The sequence below is a fragment of the Radiomyces spectabilis genome (genome assembly GCF_025331425.1).
Source record: "Radiomyces spectabilis strain NRRL 2753 chromosome Unknown BYT42scaffold_2, whole genome shotgun sequence".
Classification (NCBI taxonomy): Eukaryota; Fungi; Mucoromycota; class Mucoromycetes; order Mucorales; family Radiomycetaceae; genus Radiomyces; species Radiomyces spectabilis.
This window is the reverse complement of record NW_026251927.1, coordinates 47,715-65,515: the sequence shown is the minus strand read 5'-3', so window position 1 is coordinate 65,515 and position 17,801 is coordinate 47,715. Positions and strand designations below refer to the sequence as shown.

Sequence of the window (17,801 nt, the reverse complement as noted above, 5' to 3'; positions counted from 1 at the left end):
TCCCCTTCCGAATCCCCTTCTTTCAGCCTCCCATGTGTAACAGTAAAGCAATGTGTTTCATTGCAGAGCAGAAAAAAAACAGATAAGAGTCTTAAAATGGAAAAAAATGCATTTTGTTTACATGGTTTACAGAAACTGACTAAACTACCACAGTCAGCAAGACTTGCGACGAGTTCTTACGGTCAATGCAATGTTGCTAGAGTGGAATACATTTTGTGTTTATACATTGTCTATAAAGGAATAAAAAAGAAAGATAGTAATCCCTGGAGTAACCCTTCGTTTTTGATTTTAATGGTGAGCACGATCAGCATCGCTCTCGACAAGATTGGGCACATGGCGCTCTTGAGGAGAGGTTGGGCTATGGTAAGGTTCTGTCACTTCATCGGGGACATGACGAGGACTGGCGTACAATGGCGGTGGATAATTGTCCACGTAGGTATTCGGACCTCCGTAATCCGAGCCAGAATAAGGCGGGTAAGGATGGGATGCAGGAGGGTAATGAGGAGCGTCTTCGTAATAACCGTCATTGACCTCGCCAGGAGCATAGTAAGCATGTTTCGTTCCAGGATCATTTTCTGCATACGGTGCACCACCGAAATGGCGAGCAGCGGCTCCTGAACCAGCAGGTGATCCGATGCCCGCCATAGGTTGGCTGTACCCCGAATGATTATAAGGTATTGTAAAAGGATCGTTAGGATCGTGCTCGTACTCTTTCGGTGTCGGTCGTCGTTTACGACGGATAAGAAAGAATAACAGGGCACCTATCCATTTTGAGATTAGGGAAAACTCGATCGATTTATCCATCATTCACAAATAGACCTTACCTAAAAGAGCGGCACCAACAACACCACCTACCACTCCGCCAATGATGGCATTTTTATTGGTAGACGGTGATGGATCGTTGGGTAAGTTGGTTCCTGAAGGCAACGCATGACTGCTGCTTCCGCCATTGCTCGGATAATATGAGTAGGATGTTTGAGTGAACGTGTGTACATTGGTTCCGGAAGATGTGATCGTCACGACAGGACCTACGTCAGACGAATGTGCGTTCTCCGAACTCGATGATGGAGGAGGAGGTACAGGGTCATCCGAAGACGAGGGTGGAATTGCAGTGTGTGAAGAAGGTTCTGTCGTTGGGTCTGGTGGTGGAGGTGATGGTGTCGTGGTGGGATCAGGGGTAGGCTCCGGTGTCGGTTCAGGTGTATGCGGCGACTCTGAAGTTTGTGGATTGGTAGTGGTGGGATCTGGAGCGGGGGTTGTTGGATCTGCCGTGGTTGTAGGTGGTGGTTGGTCGGTAGTACTCGTCGTGGTTGGTTGGGGTTCCTCGGAAGAGGTCGAAGTGGGTTCAGTGGGTGATTCGGATTTAGATGCGGACGTCGGTTCCGGCTGTTCTGACTCGGGACTATCAGAAGGGGTAGCCACTGTCGGCTGATCATCCTTTGAATTAACAGGTTCATCTGTTACTATCGGCTAAAACCAGCAGATAGAAAAACAATAAGATGACATGCAGAAATTTCAGTGACAAAAGAAAGGGGATTTTGACAGTTTACCTTTTCTTCGGATGTTGGTTTGCCATCAGCGGTCGGGGTCGATTTCTCGTTATCCGATGGAGAGGGTGTAGGTGACTCGGGTTTATCCATTGATTATATAACAAGAAATAAATAAAGACGAATAAAGAAGAGGAGAAAAGCACAAAAAAAAAAGTCGAGGTCGAGAAAAAAAAAAAAAAAGAAAGAAACAGGGAAGGGAGACGGAGCAGGAAAAAAGAAGGAAAAAAAAAAGTTCTGCATGCGCGATAACAAAAATAGCCAAGCTTGCTTCGGAGTTCAAGCGAACAGACCCACGCTGAGAAGGAAAAAAGGCCGTAAATGGGATAATTGTCAATGAGTCTAGCTGAAAACTGCAAGGAGAACAGTTTCGCCCACCATCATTATCATCACTCATTGGCGCTAAAATGGTATTGCCCATGTTGGCAAGTCAATGGACCCATCGTCGGAGTCTGGATCGACCGGGTTTTTCCATCGACTGACTTCCATGATCAGAGACCTTTTTTTGCCACGCTAATGATGGTAATGATAATAACAACCGTCCAACCCGTTTATGATCTGTAAAAGTCACAATCTTTGCAATAGCTTGGGTAAATTTTGCATCTAAGCCCATGAACTGACTACTGTGCCACTATTTCATTTAAGTAAAAAGCCGCAGCTTTTGTGCACTGGCTGTGCGAGGTGAACAAGTGGAGTTTCAAATACCGAAAAAATCTTTTTCGTGCCTTTGGACAGCCGCTTCAAACGAGTTTGAGTGAAAAAACTTGGCACAGCTTGATACATATAGGACCAAGTTTGAACAAAAGGTTTTCACGGTATTGGTATCAGATATTGTGACCATGGATGGATTCAATAAAAAACACAGTGATATGGAAGGTCTCCCGTACTTGACATCCAAGCGCGTTGCAAAATGGATGCCTATTTTTACCATGGCTTGCGCCTAGAAGTTTCCATGGTCGATCAACGCGGTTGCGTTATTTTTCATCTGTTTCATTCTGTAGATAGATAGAAAAAAAAAAGATCACCATCCGCTGATCTAACGCGAATGTTATTTTCACAATCAAACTGGGGTTTGGCTGACATGCGCGTCCCTATTTCCTGTTATTTCCGATATACAGCTCCTGTCAACATAGCTTAGGAACATCCATACGATCTTTTATGGGAATATAATGATACAGCTCCTCATTTTGAGCGACACATCATTATTTTAATAAATACCATGGAAATGAACAAGTGTGGTGAGGATGATCGAGGAAAAAAATAGCAAACTCATTATAGGAAATCCTGTGGAGAGAACACAGGGCGATAAAAATGATCTATATACTATTGCAGAGACGATCTTGAAGCTATTTCCGAACTGTAACGAGATTCGTCACTGGTTCACTCTCCTGCATCTTCTCGGAGAACATATCTATTAATCCCTTCACTTTCTCATACACCATGAATGTGACTGCTTGGCCGGGGGCTACACGAAGCAAGCGAGGTGTCAAGCCTTTGTAGAAAGCGCGGAAGCCTTCTTTTTGAATGATGTCCGAGGTCACTACTTTGAACCGTTCGTATCCAGAACCTGGTGCACTTGATTTTTGGATACGCGTTTTGATGGTGTCAATAGGAGCATTGGAAAGCGGGCCTAGGGTTACATACAAGATCCATCAGTTCATCATTCATTCAATCGTCCATTTAGCGGGCGCTATCCTACCCATGGCTCCGGAAATACCACCCAAGATCAAGTGTTGGTAAGAAGGAAGTTCATCCAAATTCTGCATCTTTTTGGCTTTGGATTTAAATTCTTGGTACGCCGTAAAGTTGGCAGCTTGATTAGTGGCTGTAGACGAAGCAATGGTCAATAAAGATGAGTCACAGTGAACAACACAACCATTTTGAGTTCCTTTTTTTTCTGTACCTTGTCGCAGTGCTGTAAGCGTAACGCCCTTGTACAGCGCGCGTATGCCTTCCTCCCGGATAATAGTAAATGCAGCATGTGGCGCATTCCGATATTTCGGAATATCTAGCGGATCTGCCATTGAATGCCGTTGCGCCTTTATAAACACTGTCAGTATCCTATTCCCTCAAGCGGGCCGGCATTTTTCCTTTTGCTACCATTTTTATACATTACCTGCAAACGAATCTTGATAAGGTCCATGGGCGTAACCACAAGTACCGCTTCAGTTGTACCCGCGGCCAATCCGGCTTATTCATTGACAGTTGAGTTTTGAGTTTTTATGCATTCCCATATTCTCATCTTTCCCACTTACCAAAAAATACCGCCGAGGTGCTAACGTTACCATGAATATCGGCCATCCATGATTTATACAATTCAAATGAACTGAACCGGATCGCCATTTTGGGAACAATACCAGAGACCACGGCTCCCAATCCTTTATACAGTGCCCAAAAAGATTCATTCTGCGCAATTTTCATGCCTACACCGAAAAATCCAAGTCGTTGGCCCTACGTTGCAAATATAAGATTGATCTGGTCCTGAGACAAGGCGATGGTGTCCGTTTTTGCTTTGATCCACTTACGGCCGCATTTCTGGTGGCAGATTTAGACAACTGCATGCGCACTTTGATCGTATCCAAAGGGTGACAGGCGCAAGCTTCCATCAGGCCGGCACAGCCTCCGGCCACCAAATGCGTCAACAAGGGCGTCTTTTTTCCACTGGTTTTGTTATTGCGATTCATATGAAGTGATGGATTTTGAAATAAAAAGAGAAACAAGGGACCTGTAATCCGCCTCTAAATCATGATTCTGGTATTTATATTGCATCATTCGGTTTAGGGGTAAAAAAAAAGCCTTGGCTTTCTGTCGACCCCTGACAATTGCTTTGGCCTGGATTTGGTATGTCAAAATGCATGTTGCCGAGAATGTAGCGCTTTATACGCCTGCAATCGTCGTAAAACTCAAACAAGGGGGACCCATGGTTGCTTTACCCAGCTTTTTTCAATCGACTATCTGCAGTAAGGCGAATCTTTCCCAGGCAACCCATCGGATTTGTATCTGCGGAAGGATTACAGTAAAAGTCATCACCAACGGAGAGAGCATGCAAAAGATTGCATGATATTGATTGCCATTATTGGCGAATCCGGCTGCAGAATATGCGCTTTCTTTTTCTTGGCAGACGTGATTGAGGGTGGATGACAGTCACTCACTGTCTGTCGATCGACATCCACATCAAAACGTCATGCCTAATTTATTTCTGTCTAGATGCAAATTGGCTGCATTGACGACAGGTATATTGCCAGTACATTCTCTTTTTACATAAAGGTGACTTCTTAGGCCACTGACGCGGTTCAAAATAAGGTTTACATATTCTGGTAATTAACGTATTCAGTCCCTTTGCACAATCCGGCCTAGTAATTCCGTCAGTTTGTGATAATCAGCCTGCCAGTGCACCTCAATTTAATCTTTCGGTATCGTTTAAACAAGAACAAAGCAATAGTAATAAATAACGAAACGGTTACATCTTTGCAGTACTATTTTCTACATTCAGTTCCAGCCACCACTGTGGCAAAAATTAAGCGTAATTCAAAATGTCATCAATCTTTCAATTTATTTATCCCAAGTCGCTCACTAAAAAACGACCAAGTTAATAAAAATGTATTGCCTGCAGTCTGGCCTAAGCTTTGCCCGTTTTTATTCTATAGTTTTAAGGAACGTTTGGGTTGACAATGGAACTGAACATTTGCTTTTGGGGATCATCTTGACAGACCATTCGTCCGGCCTATTCCAGGGCGTGGTCCTTGTATACCAGCCACGGTTTCCGTCAACCGATCCGACATAATAATCCTCAATAAGACAATAGCTTGATAAATGAGGACGACTGCCTTACCAATAAATCCCATCAGGATCGCAGAAACGTTAGACAACTCATGCCCCTTTTTGCTAAGCACCGTCGGCATCGAAAATGAGCGTAAAAAAAGGTGTGATGGTGCGCCCTTTGCATCAATTTCGATTCAGCATCAACGTTTCGTTGCTGGGGGAGGGGACGGCGATGTCAAGGTCCACATTCAACCGAAGAAATATGGCTTTGCTTCTTATTTTCCAGCTAGGAAGCCTGCTCTCACTGACAAGCAAAAGGCAAACCGCCTGAAACGGCGCAGAGAAAAGGTCGACTGGACCTTTGAGGAGTAGAGATCTATGAATTGATTGGACGAACCGCAATCCAGGATGATTGACAACGATGAATGTATCCGAGTTTTCCGAAAAAGCAATGAAAAATACCTGGAGCAGTATATGCTCCATACACAAAAGTACGACAAATGCTTCGTCGTATTTTTTGGCGTTTTATTATGTACACTGTTCCATCGACACATATGGCTGCATATGTGGCTTTTGGAAAAGGAATATGACTACATATTCAAGAAGTTCAGCCAATTACGCCACAATGGGGACTTTGATGTGTCAGCAGGATTGGGCCGGCTCCTTTGGAGGAGTCTGCCGCGTTCTTCGTCTTCCTCTTCTCAATCTTCCAATGTCCGCTATCAATTTAAATATGGTTAGTCAATCTGGAAGTACTTCAATTGCGAACGTCTTAAATACCTTCCTGGTGGATTGCTCCACCACAGGCGCAGCACTCTCCATCACTGGCTTGGTATTGTCCACCACAGGCTTGGTATTCTCCCTCACCACTGGCTCGTTATTCTCCACCACCGGCTCGGCATTCTCCACCACCGACAGGGCACTAAATATCCACATCATCAGATAACGAATACAAGCTTTTTTAAAAGTTACGTCCTTACTCGTTGTCCACAGGGGTAGACTCAGGGATTGTGGTGACCGGAGTGGGTAACGGCGGTGGTTGCGGTAGACTGATGATAGCATTTCTTATCAATTTAGCATTTTGAACTTTTGGCTCAGCTTCGTCCTATATACTAACTTTACACCACTTCTTGTAGAATTTCTCCGCAAGGTCCCATTCGTCAGCAGGGACTTTTTGACACATTATCTAATCTAGTGCGTCCAGGTACTGACATAATTGCGCATCAGCGCGCATGGCAGGAAACTTTAGGGCAAAGCGAGTGAAATCCCAGTCTTCTGGATGATGGTCGATGAAATATAGCTTGGATTTTGATCGGGTGTATGCAACCATTATAGATGAAAAGAGTACTGGAATTCATCTTGAACGAGTAAAATGGCATCAATTTTATGCATGTTGAACAAAGAAAATGTCGTCAACCAATGGTCGCTGACAAAAACATCAGGGAAGCGGTCAGCCGCATGACAAGAATGCTTACAGAGATCCTGTGCTGAAGCACTAAGCCTAATTTAAAATGTTGTCGCAGGATAAACGATGCGTTAGAGAAATCATCAATCTGATATACAATCTATTCTCGGCATACTTCCCAGAATTAGGAACAGCAAAGGCGTGTACCAAAACGGAAGGAAATTGAGCGATTTTTTAAGATTTTTAGCCTACATAGATATCGCTTCTCAACAGCGTGGGTGACACAGTATTGGCGAGACAGTTAGCTCTTCAGCTTCTGACAAAGACGGATCGGGAAGGTGTTGTTTTATGCAAAACACCGACGATAAAGAGCGACTAGAGTACATTCAAGCTAAAAACAGATTATGGAATTATAAGAAATTGATTGATGCAGCAATAACAAGCATCATTGTGCGAATGCTGCATTACGAAGCGAAGCTAATTGTAGTCTTTTTTGATCTGCCATTGATAGATGTGCCTGAACTCAGTCGCAAGTTCAAGAAGTTGGTGCATATTTTTAGAAAAAGTTGCTCGGTTGTTCTTATTCGTCTAATTACATATGAGTGCATTTGATGTACAAAACATTGGGTACATGCATGTTCTGCAGGCTTTGAATTTCTCCTGTTTGACAAATGTCAAAAACTTGATCCACCTTGCTCTGACCATATAAAACCGCCCATTGCCGAATCATGCAACTTGATTGGTGTTTCGGGGCAGACAAAAAATTCCTTTCCTATAACCATCAAAGAATTGGTGACCCCAAAACGATCACTTCGCTTGTTCCAATGTTCAATTTCGATTTGAGTGGGTAACCACCAGTTTCTTCATGGATTTTCCACTGTTAAATGACGGTGGAGATCAGTTCCTGTTCGCGCGTTGACTTTTAATTTTTTTATACCCGTGCGTATCTGACCATTTTGACCAAGAGCAAGTTTCCGTCGTCAAAATGAGTAAAACATCAATGCATTTCTTGGAAAGCAGCCATATGTTGAGCTGCTACAGCATACGAAAGTGGTGGCGAAGATGAAGTTCATGTTCAACTATTCGATTAATGCGTCTGACGGCGGAACCAAGTCGGAGCATCACTCAGACGGGCAAGATAGGACCGGAATCTCAAAAGTGTTGCCGAACTTTACCTCCGGATCGAAGGATCGTCTCTATACATCTTGTTTATAGCAACTTGAAGAAGAATGACCATTTGTATACCATTAAATGAGTATTTAAATCAACCACTGTCATTGAATGACTGTTTATAGCAGGTAGAGAATGCGTGTCGATGAGAATTGTATCTTAAATTAAAGATAGGGTACCTTGACACCCAAATACAGGGCTAATCGTTAAACGAAAAGAATGGATCCAATGAGGCTTTTTGTCAAGCACATTGACAATAGATGCTAAAATTCAATGTGGCCTCTATTAGGCTGGTGCAGAGGAGACGTTGGTAAAGGATCATATTTGGAAATAGTAGAGAGTCTGCGCAGATTAAAATGTCGCTGTGTTTTTGGACATTGCATCATTATGGTGTTTTTTCTTTCCTGGCTCGTGCAACCTGACCGTCACAGGAATTCCGATCGTCATTGAATTTCCGTCACCTTGATTGTTCCTTTGCATATTTCGACTTTTTTGTAACTGCAAAAAAAGGAAAAAGAAGCAATGTTGTTAGGAGCATTGACTTGTTCACGGGCAGGTCCCCGTGCCATTGCGACAACCTTTCGTCCGTCTACGTTACACTCCATTTCACATACTCGTGCAGTGACCCAGTCTCATGTGAACAGATACTTTGGAACCACAAGTCGACGGGCTGCTGAAGAACTAGGCGAGAGGGCCACCAGCACGTCTGTAAGAAAAATATTCTCGATCGGCCATTTTATGTCATTTTTGCATCTCTAATGACGATTCATACACAGGTTAAACTGACGTCTGTTCCAAAAGAACAAACCGCCATGCTGTTTCTCGACAATGTTTTTCCCTTGAGAATGAATGTGATCGATATCCGACAATTCTTCTTCCGTGATACGCGTCGTTTTCTTGAAACCCGGACGAGCAAAGCTGTTCCCAGCAAGGATTTACCTTTTGATTTTGCCATCAAGGATATTCAAGCGAGGTATGGATGAACTAGTCTGTTTAGGCTCCGAAACTATGGATTCCTAAGAACCCCATGCGTTAGAACAAAAGATGGGGGTGCTATTGTGAAGTTCACCTTTCAGAGCACCGACGAGGAATACAAAACAGCAGCCAAGGAGATTGTTTCCCGGATTTCCGAACATCTGTCAAAACAAAAGATAGTGGCGCCCTTCAATTTGCAGCCGTTGCGTGCTTTCTTGGTCAAGGGGGAACCGTTCCTGGAAGATATTCTTTCCCGGTATCCCACGCCTCGATTACGCCTCGAGTTTCAAGGAGAACCTTGCAGTGTAGAGAAACTGTACAAGCATCTACGACAATATGGCCGTGTCTATGACATTTCCCTGTATCCAAATCCGCACGTTGCCAAGGACCCGGCACGATACGCTATTGTACAATTCACCCGTGTTCGAGCAGCCACAAGTGCCAAGAATTGTCTCCACGGTCACATCATCCACAATACAAGGCTCAATATCTTGTATGAACGACAGCTGGTAAACATTCTCAATATTTGTGGGTGAACGCGGACGCTGATTTGGATTTGTTTTTGCTTGTGTAGCGAACCAATGTGGTGAAAGAATGGCTTGTCAGTCATCCGCGTATTACGATTCCAGTTATTGCCGCTTTGATAGCCGGTGTCACTTACGCTGTGTTTGATCCTATTCGTGTCTTTTTCATTACATCCAAAGTCACCCAACGTTTCAATCCGGAAGAATATGCCCTGTATCGCTGGGTCCGTACAGAAACGTGGGCCCGCTTATTACCCACCGATCGGACCACGGTCAACCGGCACGCTGTATGGGCGGATGATAAGGAACATATGGAGAAAGTTAAAACATGGCTTCGGGAAACACCAGGTATGTTTCGGTTTCAATCAAGCAGCGGAGAGCGTTTGACGTTATACTGACAGCAGGCGCGGGTAGAATCATTTATTGTCGTCACCGGACCAAAGGGTAGTGGTAAATCGGCCCTCATAAAAGCAGCCATTGATGACCGACAGTAAGTATGGCGGACAACACGACTAGGATTGATGTTTTCTCACCAACACTACTATGTACCAAGCAACAAACTCTTCATCGATTGTGAACAACTGGTGAGCACACGAAATAAATCGGAAATGACGAAATTACTGGCGAAACAAGTGGGCTATTTCCCTATATTTACGTGGGTGGCTTCAACGAGCAGCTTAATGGAAACGGTCGTGACGGCTGCCACGGGTCAAAAAACAGGGTTGTCTTCGTCCCCGGACTCACAAATGAAAGGTATCCTGGAAACCGTCGCCATTGCATTGCGTGACATTGTACCCAAAGAGAAGGCGTCGAGACACAGTGATCTCAAGAAACAAGAAAGTGTCCTGACGCGACTTCAGCATTGGGTCTTGGAACATGTGTCGAAGGAACATCATGAAAAAAAAGAAGAAAATTACGATGAGGATGTGGATGATGTACGAGACGCTATACCGATTGTGGTGCTTGAGAATTACATGCACCGAGAAACAGGGAAAAATGCTCAACTGTGGGATGAATTGGCGGAATGGGCCTCGTTATTGGTGGAAAATGAAATCGCTCACGTCGTGTTTGTCAGTTCCAATGTAAGCATTTCAAAGGTGCTTACCAAAGGTAAGGCATAAAAAGGCGAGTCGAAAGTGGTCAATCGTTGCGTTTTACTTATTTGTTTTTTGGCGTCATTGCAGCTCTGCCAAACAAGACATTCTCCAATATTGTCCTGTCAGATGCACCACCCGAAGTAGCCATATCGTTTATTTCAAAGCAGCTCGGTAAGTAGCCTTTACTCTCTATATAAGTGTCACGGTATGCTGACGTGGATGAACAAGGTCTTGAAAAGGTGGACGAGAATCTGCATGATATCGTCGCTGCGTTAGGTGGACGCTTGACCGAACTTGAACTGTTGGTACAGAAAATGAAAATGAATATGGATGCTCAATGTAGGTCAAGAGAAACAGAAGCTTGGGCTGGACCGTGATTAATTTTGATTTCGTTTTGTTACTTAGCTGCTTTTGATGATATTGTCCAACGAAATGTGATTGAAATCCGAAAATATGGTTTTGGCGAATCGGGTGTGGATGACAACCGTATGGAATGGTCACCAATTCAGTTTTGGGATATTGTGAAACGATTAACAAAAGCGAAAAGTGTAAGTGTACACAAGCCGGCTTTGACCCATCCGTTTGTCATTTGAATTGACGTTTTTGTGAGCGCAGATCAATTACGATGAACTGAAATGGAGTGCTCTATTTAATGGCTCGGACAAAGCTCTGAAAGCAATGGAACGAGCTGAGCTTATCACCGTCATGCAAACCGATGGTAATGCAAATATAACCTCAGAAACGACTTGTGTGTAAAATTTACACCCCTCCTGAATTATTCTTCATGACGCATAGGACGACCGAATTCGATTCGACCTGGGAAGCCGATCTTTTACACGGTATTCCATCGCTTAGTGATGGATTCTGTATTTGCTGCTTCCATGGAAATTGAAACGAACCAGCAACTCAAGAAGACGGCTGAAGACAGCATCGCCAAATTCGAGGATACTATCGAACATCTTTCCAAGATTTACAACGGTCGGCCACCGCAAGAGATCGATCAGCGCATCAAATTCTTGCTGCAGAAAGTGAAAACTACTCAAAAACAGTTGGAAGGATATGAGAAAGCTATTGCCAATGGCAAGGAGATCATTTCCAAAGCATGGCAAGATGAGTAGAGACGTCAGTAGATTGAATAAACAAAACAGCAAAACATGCAAGTGTGCCCTGGGTATGCAATTGGATGTCATGTTCCCTTGAGATGATGGCATTGCTGCAGCTAATATCAAAAACGCCGAGTTGTATTTGTCATTGAAGCAGAGATAAATGGAAGACAAGGCATGGTTGGTGAAGCGATGAAAAGAGACAAGATGAAACGACATTGATTTTTTTTTTTTTATAAATACAAGGATGATCGAGGGAGACGGAAAAAGTTAAAGGCACATAAGCGGGTGTACCTGGAAGTCATATGTTTTTCGCGGAGATACGGGCTGACAAAGCTTGATTGTCAGTTTACGGCAACTTGTCACCATTTTAATTATTCTGGCGCGGAGACACAGCGTTATTGTCTTTTCCAAAGCATCATGAGTATCAAGGTTGTCAATCCAAACTATTCGCGTCGCTCGGAACCTGCTGGCGGATTTCAGAGCTTGGAAGCGTTTTATCCATTCTATTTAGGAGAACATTGCGATCGAACAAATCGTCGTTTGCACATTATCGGTATGCTCTCTTGATCAACTGTATTCAGCGGCCGTGCGCCATTCTTAAATCCTACCCCGAACTATTAGGTTCTACGATTTCTTTAGCCATTCTTTTGTGGGCCGCCATTCAGAAACAACCATCATTACTCTGGGTTGCGTTGGTGCAGGGTGAGAGTTTTGATTCTACTGTCTCATAGAAACTTTTTTGTTCCTGACGGTGTATTCTGTCGACTAGGTTACGGCTTTGCATGGATTGGACACTTTGTTTTTGAGAAAAAGTAAGACAGAATTGTTGAAAAAATTGGAGTGATAGGGCCATACTAACGTATGTTTTTCTTCCGGCTCAGCAAACCTGCCACTTTTCGATACCCCATTTGGTCCTTTATTTGTGATTTCAAACTATGGTCTGAAGTGTTGAGCGGCAAGCGAGCCTTTTAAAGAGGAATGGCAGATAACATCATGTTGTGATAATAATGATAGCAAACATTTTTATGGTGTGATGTGCTGTGATGTGGTGTGACATGGCATTGTCATGACATGATTCACGCTGTGTAATGTAATATGCAAGGCGATCTGATTGATATGTAATAAATCAGGAATGGACTAAATTGTTGTTTTCAATTTCCAAACGGGTTACGGCTCGGGCTTTTTTCCTGCTTCGTCTGATGCAAGACTCATAGTCTTCATCGTTGTGATCCGAAGAGTCAAAACCATCGGAAGAGGTATGAAGTGGCGATGTTTGTTCACTAGGTAACCTTTCAGGCAGTTTACTGTACAATGGTTCCTCGTTACTTTCGTGATCAGAAGAAGATTTGCTCCACCGGTCACATTCCGTTACGTCGGAGCAGATGTCTGATAAAGAGGGGGAGCGGCTTGCGCAGGTTTCTGATGGCTGCGATATTGCGGATGACAGTGGCGCCATGGCAGGGTTTGTGGCGGGATCGCCAAATGATTGGCGTTGCATATTGTGGAGATAGAACAGGATGCTGGATGCGGTTGGCCTTTCAATGGGATTGTTTTTGAGACCGTTGCTAAGAATCGGTTGATACGGTGCGTAGCAAGGAAGGAATATGTCTAACTGAAGGTCAATATTTCCATTGTATTGTCTCCGTAACACGCGCTGTTCAAATTCCTGATCGTCCATGCCATGTGTTAAAATTTCAGCAAGCATCAACGTGGCCATAAACACGTCGGAGCTCTTCATGAATATCCGCTTAGCGATCATCTCTATCCAACGACGATGTCAGTCCATGAGACAAGGATCCATTCTACAATCCACTCTTTTTACCTGGTGATGCTACTTCTTCCGTCCAATTTACTTTGGCTCTATCAAGGAACAGTGGCTTACGATCGTTGATTTCAGCACAAGATCTGTGTCAAAGAAAAGAAAAAGATGGAAAGCATCAATATGGATATATGTATCTCGACCACCCAAGAGCCATGTATCAATCGTGGTTGCTATGGTTACCCAAAATCCGTCAACCAAACAGCTCCAATACCGTCAACCTATTGTTGTGAATGATATGACGGATTAATACATGGTTGCAACAAACGAAATCGGGGAAAAGGAATACAAAAGACTTTCCAGCATATTTTCCATTTTCAAATCGACAATACCAATATTGAGATGATGCGCATCTGTAACGGCGGAAAAAAGAGAAATGGCCATAGTAAGAACTTCACAAGGATGAAGTGGTCTACCTATATCATGTTAATATGCTGGTCAACTCATTCAAACAGTGAAAGCTCCCCTCCCCTCCCCCCTTCTTTTAGTTTTTTTTCGCAGCATTACCAAGTTTGTGGAGATAGTCACGTAGATCACCATTTTCATAGTAACGTTGCACGATGAAATAGTCAATGGTGTTGGTTTGCTTTTCGGTAGGAGATCTTTGATTGTGTTCTACGTCGCTGCAAAGGATTTCCGAAAGTTCGGCCTTGAACACGCCGATATAAGGGTTGATAAAGCGTCCCATGGATAGTTTCGCAGCATATCTGAGTTCGTGGAGGATGTTACGGTTATAGACAAGCTGAGATTGATTAGACCTTCGACACTTGCAAGCTACAAGAAGGCCGCCATACTTGGCCACTGCCACTTGCCCGTGCTCGCCTTCTCCCAAGGACGATTGCATAAATACGAGATCTTTCTTATCTAGCCGTAACGGGAATACATCTTCTGGTAATAATTCCTTCTTTGTCACCTTTTTCTTTTTAGTCGCGGTATGTGGCAAAGTGGTCAGTGTTGCTGCTGATGAAGTATTATCGGTTGTTGCGCGGGAACTCGGTGAAGCGGTTTGATCGGATCGCGTCACAATGGACGAGTTGGACTCGACGGTCCATTTGTCTGCTGAAGATAAGGACAGTTTCTTACGCGCTTTCTCGCGATCGGTTCGGCTCATTTTTATCTTGGGGTTGATTCCCTCGGTGGTGGTTTCTTGAGCGTGGTGTCGCGTGGGGGAAGCGTCCGAGTCCGCAGAAGCGGATTCATTGGAACTGGATCTTTTCATGGCGGCTACCGAGAATTGTTCTTTGAGCAGTTTAATGGACGGTTCACCACAGGCATGGTGCGTGGCACGTCCCGATCGTCGACGATCGGGTTCATCGAGCATAAAATCGTAGTTTTCCAGGAACATGGCGCCTTGTTCGGTTTTCTTCCAGGCGTTGAGTCCATTTTCGTCCAATTCCACACTTGACTTTCCGTCGAGCCTAATTTGCAGCAAATGCCGTTTGTATAAATCGACTTCTTTTTCAGTGAATTTTTTCTTCAACACTCGTTTAACCATGAATAATAAACGTATGCATTGAAGAATACAAAGAAAGAAAAATGAAAATGATTCAAAAACGGGAACGTAAATTCACCTACCGACGATCATATAACCGCATCATTTAAGTCAAAGGCCCACTAGCTTGCAATCTCTCCTCCATCTCCCTTGTTACATATTGCATATCGCGTTTATGAGTGCGATGAGTACATTGTGTCTTTCAGCCTGATTGCTTCTCTTTTTTATGGGTGTTCATACTTGATGAGCATCGATTGGCTGACGACATACTATCTAATGTCATGCCAATAACCAGGACAGCGTATCTGCAGTATTGCATGGATTCTCGGTGTACCTCTTAGCCATGATGATTTGTTCGTCGTAGTGTGTCTGCATAGATAATTTTTGACACGAAGTTCCATTGATTGGCGGTCTTTCATTTGCGATTGCCACAAATCTGAAAGCCAATCAGTGAATATGACTCCTTGACAGATGAGATGTGAATTCAAATAATGTTTGGTTTGTTATAAGGCACCAAAGTGGATATTAAAAGACTACAAAAAGGTTCAGTTTTGAGCTAGGATAAATGCTCGACTTTACACGGAGAAGTGGCTATCGGCATTTTTTCGTCAATCACACGAACGAATCACCGATCATTTCATTATCGCGGCTATCTTTCTACTCATTGTTATTGACTTGTTCTAGGAAACGAGCGTTATAAGCTAATTGGCGTTATCCAATCCACACTCGTCTCTCAAACTCTGCTGTATATGCCAAGTAAGTTTAGTGATGACCGTATTTTGAAAAGGCGCTATTCACTGATTGGCCTTTTTCAATTTTGGGATATCAGCAAAAATTAGAGTGACCAAGGAAAAAGACATGTTCGTTGCATAATGAGTGATTCCAATGTCACGACTTCCTTGCGACTGTTGCATATCCGTGTTCTGTCCCCTTATCTTTTAACCCTTCCAAAGTCCGATCCTCGACGTTCAAGCCCTCCACCGAGTATCACCGGTTCTCCCGCCATTGACTTGGAACTTTACACATACTTTGCCCTCTTGATTCGTGATTTTATTAATCCATGGTATCGTCTGGTCACCAACGATCAGGATTTATGCACAGAAATTGTGTCCCTGTTGACCCTTGTAGTGCAACGAATTCAAAAAAGAATGTGCGACGATGTATGGCTTGTATTCATCACTGAAGTAGAACCCGGAAAAAAAAACTCAATGACAACTCTTTTTAGATTGACTGGACCGAGTTACTGCTCATTAGCGTACCGAAACTTCTTACACTTCATTACCAAGACTATCGACAAGCCAAATCTCGACTCCACATGGATCATGCGAGTGGCTCTGCATCTCTGGGTGAACTCTTTCATGGCATGCAACCTCATTTTGCACTCCAGCCTGTGCCAAATCAAGAGGCGGAATATTTGCGCTTACTGACGGCTTCCATACTGAAAGTATTGCTTGACCCGAAAGATTATGAGAGTGATGCGGTACGGCATTTGATGCGCGAAATCCTATCAAACGTTGTACTGGCCAACCTCATTGAAAGTCTGGCGGATCCATATACAATACACATGATTATTTGCAAGGTAGCACAATCAAAAATCATCCTGTTTTCCCATGTCGATTTTCTTGCAAATGTGTGTCTGGTACATTAACGTTGACCTTTTTCTTTTGGCAGCTGTGTGAAAACTATGCCGACAAATTGGACAATCTCGAATCAACAGGGCAAATGGCCGAAACCTACTTTAGCGCAGTTACCAACGAAACGGAATCTTCATCGCAACAGACATCCTCTCCTGCCCCCGATGATTCGGTCACAAGCATCCAAGCCGCCTTGATCGACGCACAAAATCAACAGTTGATGGATAACACACCGCCGATCGATGAACGCACTACCACTAAAAAGGAAGGCGAAGGACTATCGACACGGCTTCGCCGATTAAAGGAAAGGCAGAATGAACTTCCAGAGGAAGAGGCATTGGAGGATGTCACGAATGAGGAAAGGACACATAAGCGCCGCCCTTTTTCTTTCGGTTACATTACTTTGCAACTCCTCCTTGCACCGATACGATCGCTTTGGCTTTCTCTCACCGTCCTGTTCACCAATTCACAAGAACGATATCAAAAGATCCACCAGCATAAGAAGCGGACACGTCACATGCGTCTAGTCGAACCTTCGATGCAATTCATGCGTATTGCTTTCCTTTTGGAAGATCGACCGATACTTCAATGGGCCTGGCAAATGATTGCCATGTTTGTGTGGCCGTTGGTACGGGTATTTGGTGGGGGCGTCCTAGTCGATAAGTAAGGTTATCTGATCTCGATTTGCTCTTTCCACCATGTTCACTCATCCTTTGACGATAGATTTTTGGAATTATCGATTCTGCACGTTCTCAGTGAGGACCACATTGCTTATTACCTTCGGTGCGGACGAGATCTTTTATGGCCCGACGGGGTTTTTCTACGCAAAGCGGATCCATCCACACCGCTGCAACGTGAATATATGCGTGTTCGTGCTGAACGTTTGCTGACGGCTTCACTACCACGTAAGTGTATTTGCCGAGCCAATCACGGATCATACCACTAATTCCATTTTGGCACAGTATCTCTGGTAAAAGTTCTCTTCGATACCACCGATCTCAATGAAATACAATCGCACATCCATGCCACTATCGAACCTCTCCAAAACAAGTACATTAACAAGCATCTCTTATACCTTTTAGTCGATCTCGTAGCGTCCAAAATCATTCCTGAACTTGTACAGTCAGACTTTTATCCGTAGCCTTTACATCATCACCTTCCTTATAGTATTTTAAGATCATATCACCTACATACTTAATTTATCTTGACTAGTAAATATGTTTTCATTACCCTCATGGTATGTGGTTCATATCTCCTGTGTCTCTATCTT

General features: G+C 43.7%; 7 protein-coding genes across 7 annotated transcripts; 3 read left to right on the top strand and 4 right to left on the bottom strand.

Annotated features, from left to right (window-relative positions):
• Positions 1-89: 89 nt before the first annotated feature.
• On the bottom strand, positions 90-1,724 carry BYT42DRAFT_554464 (uncharacterized protein). Its single transcript, XM_051566582.1, has 3 exons — positions 1,551-1,724; positions 825-1,470; positions 90-761 (listed from the first exon to the last, which is right to left on the bottom strand). The coding sequence occupies exons 1-3, from the start codon at positions 1,638-1,640 to the stop codon at positions 289-291; spliced, it is 1,209 nt and encodes a 402-aa protein (XP_051426765.1). The 5' UTR covers positions 1,641-1,724; the 3' UTR covers positions 90-288.
• Positions 1,725-2,417: 693 nt separating this feature from the next.
• BYT42DRAFT_554461 (mitochondrial carrier domain-containing protein) lies at positions 2,418-4,310 on the bottom strand. The gene is made up of 6 exons (XM_051566581.1): positions 4,073-4,310; positions 3,803-3,998; positions 3,664-3,737; positions 3,451-3,586; positions 3,247-3,372; positions 2,418-3,177 (listed from the first exon to the last, which is right to left on the bottom strand). Exons 1-6 carry the CDS (start codon positions 4,229-4,231, stop codon positions 2,894-2,896), a joined length of 975 nt encoding a protein of 324 aa, XP_051426764.1. The 5' UTR covers positions 4,232-4,310; the 3' UTR covers positions 2,418-2,893.
• Positions 4,311-8,406: 4,096 nt separating this feature from the next.
• Positions 8,407-11,598, top strand: BYT42DRAFT_610099 (RNA12 protein-domain-containing protein; the record flags this gene model as incomplete). Its single annotated transcript, XM_051571363.1, has 11 exons — positions 8,407-8,592; positions 8,661-8,857; positions 8,921-9,368; positions 9,434-9,731; positions 9,798-9,873; positions 9,937-10,493; positions 10,568-10,651; positions 10,709-10,819; positions 10,886-11,028; positions 11,096-11,198; positions 11,276-11,598. The coding sequence occupies 11 exons, from the start codon at positions 8,407-8,409 to the stop codon at positions 11,596-11,598; spliced, it is 2,526 nt and encodes an 841-aa protein (XP_051426763.1).
• A 76-nt stretch (positions 11,599-11,674) lies between these two features.
• Positions 11,675-12,701, top strand: BYT42DRAFT_171125 (uncharacterized protein). Its single transcript, XM_051562366.1, has 5 exons — positions 11,675-11,763; positions 11,830-12,139; positions 12,208-12,288; positions 12,356-12,398; positions 12,468-12,701. The coding sequence occupies exons 1-5, from the start codon at positions 11,761-11,763 to the stop codon at positions 12,556-12,558; spliced, it is 528 nt and encodes a 175-aa protein (XP_051426762.1). The 5' UTR covers positions 11,675-11,760; the 3' UTR covers positions 12,559-12,701.
• BYT42DRAFT_171251 (uncharacterized protein) lies at positions 12,576-13,667 on the bottom strand. Its single transcript, XM_051562368.1, has 2 exons — positions 13,409-13,667; positions 12,576-13,347 (listed from the first exon to the last, which is right to left on the bottom strand). Exon 2 carries the CDS (start codon positions 13,343-13,345, stop codon positions 12,713-12,715), a length of 633 nt encoding a protein of 210 aa, XP_051426761.1. The 5' UTR covers positions 13,346-13,347; positions 13,409-13,667; the 3' UTR covers positions 12,576-12,712.
• Positions 13,529-15,247, bottom strand: BYT42DRAFT_171215 (uncharacterized protein). The gene is made up of 4 exons (XM_051562367.1): positions 15,138-15,247; positions 14,977-15,046; positions 13,913-14,823; positions 13,529-13,821 (listed from the first exon to the last, which is right to left on the bottom strand). The coding sequence occupies exons 2-4, from the start codon at positions 14,988-14,990 to the stop codon at positions 13,652-13,654; spliced, it is 1,095 nt and encodes a 364-aa protein (XP_051426760.1). The 5' UTR covers positions 14,991-15,046; positions 15,138-15,247; the 3' UTR covers positions 13,529-13,651.
• Positions 15,248-15,610: 363 nt separating this feature from the next.
• Positions 15,611-17,776, top strand: BYT42DRAFT_554444 (PXA domain-containing protein). Its single transcript, XM_051566580.1, has 6 exons — positions 15,611-15,653; positions 15,727-16,057; positions 16,123-16,476; positions 16,569-17,194; positions 17,255-17,436; positions 17,494-17,776. Exons 2-6 carry the CDS (start codon positions 15,770-15,772, stop codon positions 17,670-17,672), a joined length of 1,629 nt encoding a protein of 542 aa, XP_051426759.1. The 5' UTR covers positions 15,611-15,653; positions 15,727-15,769; the 3' UTR covers positions 17,673-17,776.
• Positions 17,777-17,801: the final 25 nt, after the last annotated feature.

Coding starts and splice junctions, on each gene's coding strand:
- BYT42DRAFT_554464 (XM_051566582.1), bottom strand. CDS start 1,640: ATGGATAAACCCGAGTCACCTACACCCTCTCCATCGGATAACGAGAAA. Junction 1,471..1,550: donor AACCAACATCCGAAGAAAAG/GTAAACTGTCAA, acceptor TGCTGGTTTTAG/CCGATAGTAACAGATGAACC. Junction 762..824: donor TGTTGGTGCCGCTCTTTTAG/GTAAGGTCTATT, acceptor CAAAATGGATAG/GTGCCCTGTTATTCTTTCTT.
- BYT42DRAFT_554461 (XM_051566581.1), bottom strand. CDS start 4,231: ATGAATCGCAATAACAAAACCAGTGGAAAAAAGACGCCCTTGTTGACG. Junction 3,738..3,802: donor CACCTCGGCGGTATTTTTTG/GTAAGTGGGAAA, acceptor TCAATGAATAAG/CCGGATTGGCCGCGGGTACA. Junction 3,178..3,246: donor TGGTATTTCCGGAGCCATGG/GTAGGATAGCGC, acceptor ATGTAACCCTAG/GCCCGCTTTCCAATGCTCCT.
- BYT42DRAFT_171125 (XM_051562366.1), top strand. Junction 12,140..12,207: donor TCGTCGTTTGCACATTATCG/GTATGCTCTCTT, acceptor CCGAACTATTAG/GTTCTACGATTTCTTTAGCC. Junction 12,289..12,355: donor CTGGGTTGCGTTGGTGCAGG/GTGAGAGTTTTG, acceptor TCTGTCGACTAG/GTTACGGCTTTGCATGGATT.
- BYT42DRAFT_171251 (XM_051562368.1), bottom strand. CDS start 13,345: ATGATCGCTAAGCGGATATTCATGAAGAGCTCCGACGTGTTTATGGCC.
- BYT42DRAFT_171215 (XM_051562367.1), bottom strand. Junction 13,822..13,912: donor TGACTATCTCCACAAACTTG/GTAATGCTGCGA, acceptor AACATGATATAG/GTAGACCACTTCATCCTTGT.
- BYT42DRAFT_554444 (XM_051566580.1), top strand. CDS start 15,770: ATGAGTGATTCCAATGTCACGACTTCCTTGCGACTGTTGCATATCCGT. Junction 16,058..16,122: donor AAAAAAGAATGTGCGACGAT/GTATGGCTTGTA, acceptor AACTCTTTTTAG/ATTGACTGGACCGAGTTACT. Junction 17,437..17,493: donor GCTGACGGCTTCACTACCAC/GTAAGTGTATTT, acceptor ATTTTGGCACAG/TATCTCTGGTAAAAGTTCTC.